The following is a 10,663-nucleotide window of genomic DNA, read 5'->3' on the forward strand; positions in this document are numbered from 1 at the left end:
CCCGCCCTGAACACACTACTATGGGACAATAGGTCTTATTCCTGAACCACATTCTCTGCTGTATGCACATCTCTCTCTCTCTCTCTCTTTCTCTCTCTCTGCTGTATGCACATCTCTCTCTCTCTCTCTCTCTCTCTCTCTCTCTCTCTCTCTCTCACACACACACACACACACACACACACACACACACACAGAGATGGGGAATAATGAAGTGTCAGGAATATCACTGCTGAGCCCACAGTTCTTGTGTGTGGTGTTAGTGCATTCTCTGTTGGAGCCCCTCCCTCTCTACTCTGTGGAATGAGTCCTCTCAACCAAAGACTGGAGGCTGAACTCTCCTCCTGCAGCCCAGAGCCCTGAGCTCTAGGCCAGAAGAACATCTCGTCAGTTGGATTTAGTTACTAATATGGGGACTCAGGAGGAAGAGCTGATGTCCACTGCTTCTCTGCACTGACCTTAGCCGTCTAATGACTGCTCATCCGCCAGGATGTTTTAGGTATCTATGTCTGCAAGTAATAGCCCCCTGACCTCACTCCTGTGAAGGACTGCTCTCTGGGTGGGGCTTACTACAAGCTGGAAAGTCCGCAGTGCTGCAAGGTTAGTGCGGGGAACTGCCAGGTACTTTGTACTTTGTAGTGAGCACCCCCACCCCCAGCCCCACCCCACCCCGGAGGCCTTGCAGCTGGGTGGGCTCATACAGCTCCCGTTTCTCTGGAGAAAGGCAGAGAAGGAAAAACAGATGTAACACATCTGACATAGAAACAGCAAGGTAAGAAATGAAAAGACCTGTTTGGCCTCACCATACTTTGTTTCTCTCCCTGTCTTTTCTCTAAGCCTAACAAAGTCTAGTTTTAAATTATAACACAGACACTGTACAGACACATCCATAGGGCAGATTTCTGGTTAGTGTCAGACACCAAGATCCCCAAGATAAAATATAGGGTGTCCCCAAAAAGGTATACGCGTTCGTATACACAGATGAATGAAATGCATTCATTCATTCGGCGGTTATTTATTGAAGACCTGTTATGTGCCGAGCAGTCTTCTTGGCGCTAGGGATAGGCCCGTGAACAGAACAAAGGAAATGTCTGCCTCCCATGAAGTTGATATCGTCGTAGTGGGAGACAGACAACGCACAAAATACACGCGCAGGTTACAGCGCACGTTGGAAAGTGATACGCGCTGCGGGGAGGGATTGCGGTGGAAGCTCTGGTCTTAAGTCGCTGCGTATTTGGCAAGAGCCTGCTGAGATGGTGACATTTGGGCAAAGACCTGAATGAGCAGAGATCCTAAGGCAATTCTGTTGTAAATGTGGAGAAAGCCCTGGGGTTGCCCCAGTGCCCTAGTGCATTGAAAGGGACACACTGTGCTTACGTGGTGGGAGTTCTCTCCGTGAGTCTGGGTACAGCGGGGCAAAGGCTTCTGTGCCTGCCACGGGCCCCGCCTTTGCTCCTGTGCCACCAGCGTCACCTGCTTGTCTTTGGTCACTGAGCATCTTTTCTCTTCCTTGTGTTTCCTAGGAGCATGCCTTTGAAAGCAGCCAGAAATATAAAGAAGGGAAATACATCATTGAGCTGGCACACATGATCAAGGACAATGGCTGGGACTGAGCCGAGAGCCGCCGCCAGCCCGTGTCCGCGTGAACGCCACCCAACTGAACATTCTACCCAAGCGTGAGAGAGTGACTGGACACTTGGTTCCATCCATGTAGGGGCCTTGCCCCCTGGGGCATCTGCCCACCCCGACGCCGTCTTTCTGGTGACCGGCCTCTAAATCGCTGTCTCTCTGTCTCTTTGCTTTGTACCTGTTTGTGAGTTGATCCTGGCTTCTCTCTCTGTTCTCGTGTTGGCTGAAAACAAAACAGCAAAAGGAACAGACGCCTGACCGCATGGCGGCAGCCCACCCTGATCAGGGCCTGGGGCCCACGTGAGAGCTGCCTGACGCCCTCTGGTCGGGGGAGCAGTGCACGGCGGGGTGTGAGCAAGGGGGAACTTTGAGGGTTCCAGGGTGGGCAGGGGACGGGAGGGGAGAGGTAGGGACACAGTTGTGCTACTCCTGGAGACCCGGTAACTTAGGCTTGAAGTAACCAAGTTGTCTAAAAGGACAAAGAGAAAAAAAATACCTCATGGCCGTGCTCTCTCCGATCAGAAGCTTCTGCTCCTGACACCACAGGGGCCAGGTGAGCAGGTGGGCACCAGAGTGGCCCTGATCCTGGCTGGCGGGGCAGTGGCCTGCTTCTCCTGGGCCAGGCGGGGTGTCTTGGAGGATGTGAGTGATTGTGGGGGAAGCCCAGCTGGGTTTGGGTGACTCTGGAGCCCCACTGCTCCTCTGGGTAATCTTCGTTTCCTCTCCAGCCACCAGAGGTGAGAGGAGGGGGACTGCCATTTGCAATGGGCGCAAAATCCAAACATCCCAAAGGCTGTGACCAGGAACCAGGTAAAAATCAGTAATTGAGGAGAACAGGGAACAAGGAGCTGCAGTTCACGGGAGCTCCTGCAGAAATGGCTCAGATATTGGGCTCGGAAAAAGTCCATGTAAAACCAATTAGCATTTCTGCGTGTCTGACCGTTTCCCTGACCCTCAGTGAGAGGAGAGAGCCCCGTGGTGAGGAACGGGGTGTGGGGGGTGAAGCTGGGAGGAGCCTAGCTTTGAACCACTGCCGGTTCGGTGCCTCTTCCTTCCGTCTCTGGTGTGCAGCAGCTTCAGGGAGGTCAGCAGTTCTCCGTACATAGAGTTTTGGGGTGGTTTTCTCCAGTTCTATCATCATAGATTGTGGAAAACAAAGTCCCAATGGTTTGAGCTTAGTGATAGCTTGAATGTGAGAGAAAACTGTCCGAATGGTCCAATAGGGGGAGGGATCAGACTTGATGTCAAATGTCAAATTTTAATATTACCCAACGCCCCCGCTCCTCTCCTCCTTATCCAAGTTCATTATATTCGGTGAAGTGGAGAACAGATCCCTGTGAGGCTCCTGAGAGAGGGAGGAGTTTGTTACATTTAATCAACACTGTGAAGTCTGTTCCACAGCAGTTTAGCCAGTACACAGCGCATGACGGAAACTCATTGAGCTGAGTTCATTTCATTGCTTGGACTGAAAATATTATTGTTCAGATATGTGTAGGTTATGTCAGGTAATCCTCAGTATCTCATTCTCCAGGTAGGCTGATCATATAGGAATATTCACCTTAGAAATCACAAAAGAGTGTGTTCATGGAGACAAGAGTCTATAAAATTGATTAACCAAGATTCAAGCAGCCAACCCAGGATTTTTCAGAATTGAACCAAATTCCCCTAGGGCAGTGGTCCTCAACCTTCTGGCCCTTTAAATACAGTTCCTCATGTTGTGACCCAACCATAAAATTATTTTCGTTGCTACTTCATAACTGTCATGTTGCTACTGTTATGAATCGTAATGTAAATATCTGATATGCAGGGTGGTCTTAGGCGACCCCTGTGAAAGGGTCGTTCGACCACCAAAGGGGTGGCGCCCCACAGGTTGAGAACCGCTGCCTAGGGAATGGGTCAGCGGTGGAAATGCCTTTTTGTGTCTCTGTGTGCTGACTGCAGGATGGGGGACCTGAGATGGCGTGGTCCTGCCGGCCGAGGTGGACAGCAGGACAGAAAGCAGGGGGCTCCAGGCTCACAGTAGACTGCCTCTGTGAGACTTCTGAGTTTTAGAAATGGAACTTTGTTCCCAAAGGCTTCTCGCCCACGTCTTCGGTGCTTTAGTAGCCCTGGGAGATTTCGTTCTCCCCACATTACTGAAAAGCAGACTGAAGTTTAAAAAAAAAAAAAAGTATTGCGTGTTTGCTCCCAGAGAAATAGTTCCTCTGGTTCCCAGGCACTCCCAGGCCCAAGATCTCAAAAAATAAATTTTTTACAACTTTCACATTCCTCAGCGGGCTTGCCAGCCCAGAAGTCATAGATTCCCTTCCAGCCCCCTGAAGGTAGTGGCCTTCGGTTACGGATTTTGAGTAGCCCCCTTGCTCAGGGAATGTCCTGGCAATTGATACTCCATCCCATAATAAGAAAACGGGGGCTAAACATGGGTAAGTGTTTTGTCTTTGAAAGTAAGAATGGAGTATGACAACAGAGAAACCAGACATGAGGTGCCCAGGAATTTTCAACAGAAGGAGACCGATGTTTCCCTCTTCTTCCTTGGGGATGGGGCCTGCACGGATCAGCCCAGGCTCCAATAAGACCCTGGTTTTGGTGTTTTGGTTTTTTTGTTCGTTTGTTTTTTAAATTAATATTATCCATTGAGCATCCAGGGGTGGAGGCCACCATACGTGGTGCAAAAGACCTGAGTAAAATGTTGTTTTTTTCCATAAATATAGAAAAACAAAAGCCCAACTCATTAGGCTTTCCCTTCGTGTCAGTGAAACCAAAAGTGCTTCTTAAACCTTCAGCTCCATTCATGGCTTGTCTGCCTAACGTCTGGTGGTATCAGAGAGCCCTCAGCTGAGCAGTGGAGATGCATCAACGCATGGCCTCAGTCACTTCATTCTTTAATTTTCCTCACCAAATCATTGACTCAGCATAACCAAAGACCTCGTCCACTCACCCCTGGTAGGTTCAGGGAATTGGGGTTGAGGGAGTAAGGAAGGGGAGGCGAGGAGTGAGAAAGGAATCAGCCCAGAGTTCTGTGCCTCCAGCAGCTGCCTTCATTGTCCGCTGAAGTCCAGCCACAGACGCTCCAGTTCTATCCCAGGTCACATGGCCTTGGTGGTCCTGGCTGACACCCACCCCAGCCCCAGCCCATCCTTGCTGTTCGCCTCAGGCTGCTGATGGGCTGAATTGGCATGAATCAAATTCAGCCGAAGTTGAAAGTCACAGATTGTCATCTGGGCCTGACTGAGTGGTGCCCCGACTCCGTGGACAGTAGTAAGATCAGGGACATTGGATGGAGGACATCTTTCCTGGCAGGTCAGTGTGTGAAATAGAGGCATCCCCTTTATACAAAGATTTTCAAGTGGATATATATAAAAGAAACAGTTGCTTGTGAATATATACTTTTGTAAATAATATTTAATTTTTTAAATAATATATTTGGTGCTGTTTTCTCAGATCCCCTGAGAGCACTTTTTATTTTTCATTTTTAAATTTTATGGTTTTCTCTGCATTTCTTGAAGTATATTTTAAGGGAAACAGTGATCACCAGTGTATTCTTTTTTAAAAAAAATAAAAAACGATCTCTATCACATTAGTCTGGAGGCAATAAAGCAATGCCTTGCTGTATTTTTCCCCATTGGAGTGGACTCTACATTAGCAGGTTGAGAATCCAAGTATTTTCTTGCACCAGTATTGGCTAGAAAAGAAATAAATATAATCAAATAAATTTAGTAAGAGAGTGAAACAAATTGGAAAATTGGAATGGTGTGTGTGTGTGCGTGTAAAGTACTTTGGATTGTGCCTCCTGTTTTTTTTATTGGGGACAGTATACCTTCAGTTTACACCTTGGGCACATAAGGATTTTCCTTCTCTTTCTCTCTGGTGGTAGTTCTGTTCCTGAGTGGACCAACAGCACAAACCTCGGGTCTTGCGTTCCTGAGCGTGGCACTGTTGCCGGTTTACTCCTGTTTCTTTCCTCGTGTGCTCAACTTTTCCAGACCTTAAAGGAAATCTGTTTGTGAAGATCAGGCAGAGTCAGATCTGTGGTTTTCTGAGATGTGAGTGTCTGCATCACACATCCCAGGGCTCCAGTTGTAGAAGCCACATCATGGTAAAACATCGACTGGTTTGGGTTGAAAGAACAGTAAGAAAATAATGCACGTACCTTGTTGGTAAGCTGCTTTTTATAAAAAATAAAAAATAAAAAGTTCAGATTGCCCCAGGAAGAGGCTGAGAAATCAAATCTTGAACACAGTTAACTCACATGTTTTTTAAGTCTGCCTCAAGTGAGAAAATGTGCTAATAATGGTCTAGGTAGAGGAAAGAGATGTTTAATTTTAAAAATTAAAATACAGGCATGAAATCTGCCAGTAATATAAGGTGAAGCAAGAAGAAACAAGCTATTCTCATTTTACCAAATTCTATCTGCCCATACGTTTTGTATAAAATTTCAGCGAGAGTGAGAGTTCCCTTCTCCAACCTGCAGAGACGATCTTTGAATACAGAATCTATTTATGCTCGTGTTTACAAACTACATGTTGGGTTTGGGTTTTGTTACTTTCTTTTGTTTATCTTTTTGTTGTTGTTGTTGTTGGCATTTTTCAGGTCACTTTGCTTTAATAACAAAGATGATTATTTTCAAATAATTGGTCTTCACCTTTTCCTGTATTTGTACATAGTGGTTCAGTATTAGAGAAAAGTGCATTGTTTCTGTCATATTTCCAATCTGTGTTGGTGCTCATTTGAGAAAATAAAGTTTTCAAATATTAATTCTCTGGAGAGCTCATCTGTCTTAATTGACCCAGCCAGTTTTATCTTGACATTTACTATTTAAAGTAACTGAAAGGCCTGCAGGAGGTCACCCCACTCACAGATCTGTTGACTGAGGCGTTATTTTCTCCAAGGACGGTTTGCCCATTAATGAATAAAAATCAGGTCGTCTCCTTATCTATCTGCAAATGTTTCTCCTGGCTTCGGATATCAGAAATGCATGAGTGACCATTATCCTTTCTGTCTACTCAGCCCATATTCTTAGCTTTTCTGTTTATACCGGTTTCCTTGGGAAATAGGAATGCATTAGGTAAGCGGGTGGGGTGGGGGGACGGAGGGGGAGACAGAAGAACAAAATTATGTCAAAAAGAGGTGGCAGGAAAAATGAATTGTCTAATCAAGTCTTCTCAGTCACCGAACACATTTATTAAACACCTTCTGTTAGATTCCAGACACAAGGTGAGGCAAGTTAACATCCTACAAATCAGCTGGTTTTGTTTTCCAAGTGCCTTACCTGCAGCCTCGTTCACAGGCACACAGTCTCCCAGAGCCAGTTATAAGTACAGTTTTATATTCTGGTACCTTCATGTTGCAGTGCAGACGTTTTTGCCTAGACGTCATCCATTTATATCATATTTTAAGCACTTTTTCCACAGCTTGCCTCCTTAAATCACATGGAAAGAAAATAGTAAAGCCACACAAGTGTGTGGATGTGTTTGTGTGTGTTCACATTGGTGGTACTATTTTAAGAGCCGATTCCCCATAAAATAAAAAATCCTTTCTCTACTTCCCTTGAGTTTTCACCTATCCCTCTGGGCCCAGCCGCTGTTGGCTTTTAGTTATCCTTGGGTGTGTTATTTTCCTGTGACCTGATTTGCCTCAGTGGATGTGCCTGTTATCATTTCATTCTTGTTTGCCTTTGGCAGACAGGGAGGAGAGGAGATAACGTGCAGGAGTCAACCAGTCTCAAACCAGCAATCCCTGGGTCCTCCCCCTTCCCAGCTCTTCTACCCCCAGCAGCTATCTTGTTCCAATGACATTGGGAGAAAGTGCAGAGAGCACCAGGGCCCACTGAGTGCCTGGTCTGTTCCGGACCCTGTGCTTTGCCTACAGGACCTCATTGAGGATCCTTGCGATGAGCTACTTCCTCTCATCATCCCAGGAATCCTCACCATCCTGCGGGAAAGCTGATTGGAAATTAAATGTTGACTATTCCTGTAATATAGATGATGAAATTGAAGTTTTGCAAGGTTTCTTTGCTAGCCACAGGGTCTTTCCCTATGCTGTATTCCCAATTTCATCCTCTTTCTTCCTCCAACCTTAACTCTAGTGAGGCTCACAGTAGGTAAGGGTTCAGGGAATGAAAGTTAGAACATTAAAGTAAACAAAGCCACCAAAGTCAGTGCTACCTGAATAAGATTGTATATTCCGTAGCTGAACATAAGTGGGGCTTTGTTGTTTTCTAATACTTTGTAATGGATTACATATGTAATCCTTGGCCCCTCGATTAATAGTAGGTACTTAATATGGTTTGGTGAACATTGAATTAATGTGGATGGGGGAGAATTAACAGCTTTAAACAAAATCTTTTCAATGTGTTAGATTCCCTAAGTGGAGAATGGTGATGAGGTTAGCATTAAATGTTTTCTATGTGAGCTCATGGTTACACCATGGGCGATCAAATTATTATTTGCATGTATTTATTCACCAAGCATTTTTTTGACATAATATGTGCCGGGTCTAGTCAGGAAACTTAACCCCAGGGAGCAGAAAATCAGAGGCACTAATTGTGCAGAGTGGGAAACAAAGGGCTATGATGCATGGCCCTCCCTACTGTTGGCCAAATATCCAGCCACGACCCTCACAGGCAGCTGTTTCCTGCAGAAGCAATTGCTCATAAATCCTTTTATCTGGACCCAATAAATGGCTCACATCCTGGAGCAGGGCACAGGGCAAGCTCTTAGAGCACAGGGCTAGCCTCAAACACTTGCTTCCCTTAGTAAAAAGGAAATCTATGGAAAGGGCTCAGCCCGGTGCCTGGTATATAGTGAGGAATCCATCGTAAAGTAATTGTTATTATAACAGCTTGTTCAAATCTGTTTTGAATTGGAAGTGGGATAAAGAAGGCTGTTGTATTCTTAATGTGCATTATATGTTTAATTTTGCAACAATCCTGTGAAGCAAATATCACCGTTTTACAGAAGAGAAACTAAGACTCAGGGAGTGTAGATAACATGGCCCGTGGAAGAGCTGGGACTTTTTAACTCTTGTTCTGATTCTGAGCCTACACCCTATCTGTGGCCCTGGCTTGCCTCTCAGGAAAGGGAGTAACTACCAAATAGGAAACTTTCTGGCAGATCTAAGCACACACCCAAAATTTCATGGTTATTTTGTTTTTTTAATGTTTTCTTCCTTTTTTATGAAATGGAAATTCTGGCTTTTCCAGTGGAAACCAAGAGCTTAGAATTGAGACTAGGGTTTATTTTACAGGTTTTCAGGCCTGTTAATTGCAGTGCCTGTTGATTTTATATTTCTCAGGAGGGGAAAAAAGTGTTGCTTTCAGTTGTTGACTGCTTTAAAAGATAAAAATCCAAAAACTTGCCCACGAAGAAGTGACTCAAGTATCCTAACATATGACAGCATCTTCATGGGGCCGTATGGGACCAACTCTCCAGACCAGCTTGGAACAAGCCAAGGGTTAGACGTTCATGTCACATGAAGATACTTCTAATTCCCAAGTGACGTGGGATCATTTTAATGAGAAATTGGCCAGAGATGCTGAAGTTCTGAAGGCATTAGCAAATTATTGGAAAACTCTCACAGAACAGTTCTACTTAATTTTAAATTAAAATCATGTTAATGACTTATCCCAAGCTCAAGCTTGAGCAGGGTCAAGTAGAACGAAGGTTGGATCTGCCATGGGACAGATGGGGGTTTTAAGCCTGATTGCACACTTCTCCATCCATCACTTAGAGGAAGTCACAGCAATTCTCAGGACCAGTTCCCATCATCTGTAAAAAACGTAAGTTATTGTGAGAATCCCAGAACTGCCCAGCACCCAGCACATTGCCCAATCAAAGAGGCTTTAGCAAGTGTCATTGTCTTTTTTGTTGTTGTTGAGTAACAGGAACTCACTGTGATGGGCACTGCTGGTGCATAGGATTTTAGGATCTAACATTCACCATCTAACCAATCTCTACGAAGGAGAGTAGGAAACCAGCACTCAGTCACGGACCAGGCAAGTACCAGAGCTGGACCTGAAACCCAGAGCACCTTGCTGGTCAGGCAAGGGGTCCCCGCACCACAGGACTTGCTTCCACTTCTAGAGGAGAGTGTGTACAGTTATAGGAAGAAGAAGAAACCCATCAGCTAGAAAAACATCCTTGAAGTTTAGGACCTTGCTTGAAATGTTTGTAGTAACCATCATTGGCGGCCTTCAGTACAGCAAGATTTGCTCATTATCCTGGCATCGTGGTCTGATGTGCAGGCAACAGAGGGGAGAGGGAGCCGAATGCTCCTCGACACGCTCGCATCCCTGGCCTCCCCTGGCCTCCCCGCCTCTGATTCCAAGCCACTTCTCCAGGGCAAGGCCATGCAAGCACAGCAACCCAGCAGTCGCATCCAGGGATGTTTTATTTATGGCTTTAATAATGGAGTCTCTTGGGAAATGTTTGGTTTCCCATTCCCAGAAGCAAAAATGCATCTGCAGAATGTTCTTGAAATTTATTACTGTTTATGTTTTTTTCCTACAACCACATTCTCTGAGCCACCTTAATCGAGTTGAAACTGTCCCTTGGCAAAAATAGGATCACTTAAGTGATCGTTTGGCTGACATGTTCTATACCTGATCCACAGTGTAGAGCGTTGAGAAAAGAGGTTGGTAGTGCTGCTGATCATAATATGAACATAATCCTGTGTTGAACTTGCCGTGTTTATTACCAAACTGCCACAGATCCCATGGGAGTTTGTTTCAGCCTTGTCCCCTTCCCAGTCCCTTATTCCCAGTCTTTGGGAAACAGAACCCACGTGTCCTGGAGGCACTCAGGCTTGAAGTTGTTTCCATGGTGACGGGACATGCCCAAGGTTCACATCTCATTTCGTTTTATACCTAAGTGATATTACAGAGAAATGGTACCATCTGAGGCTAGAGGATTGTGGAAAGGGAGTGGCCCCTGATCTGGGGCGGCCTTAGTTATAGGAGGGACTCTGGGAGTTTCTGTTTAAGAGAGGGCGTGGGTATTCATCTTACAAAGAAGAGGTTGGAATTTCCACAGAGATGACT

The 10,663-nt window shown here is 45.6% G+C and overlaps 1 protein-coding gene across 5 annotated transcripts in view; it reads left to right on the top strand.

Moving 5' to 3' along the window:
* Positions 1–6,384, top strand: part of YPEL2 (yippee like 2) — a 90,341-nt gene extending 83,957 nt beyond the window's left edge. For 3 of the 5 annotated variants that reach the window (XM_036340141.1, XM_036340142.1, XM_036340143.1), the window contains one exon: positions 1,521–6,384. In XM_036340141.1, the coding sequence (XP_036196034.1) occupies positions 1,521–1,610 (90 nt within the window). In that variant the 3' untranslated portion in view covers positions 1,611–6,384. The remainder of the gene's footprint in view (positions 1–1,520) is intronic. The other 2 variants (XR_004972789.1, XR_004972787.1) reach the window with 2 other exon arrangements.
* Positions 6,385–10,663: the final 4,279 nt, after the last annotated feature.

This window comes from Myotis myotis, unplaced genomic scaffold (assembly GCF_014108235.1).
Source record: "Myotis myotis isolate mMyoMyo1 unplaced genomic scaffold, mMyoMyo1.p scaffold_m19_p_17, whole genome shotgun sequence".
Taxonomy (NCBI): Eukaryota; Metazoa; Chordata; class Mammalia; order Chiroptera; family Vespertilionidae; genus Myotis; species Myotis myotis.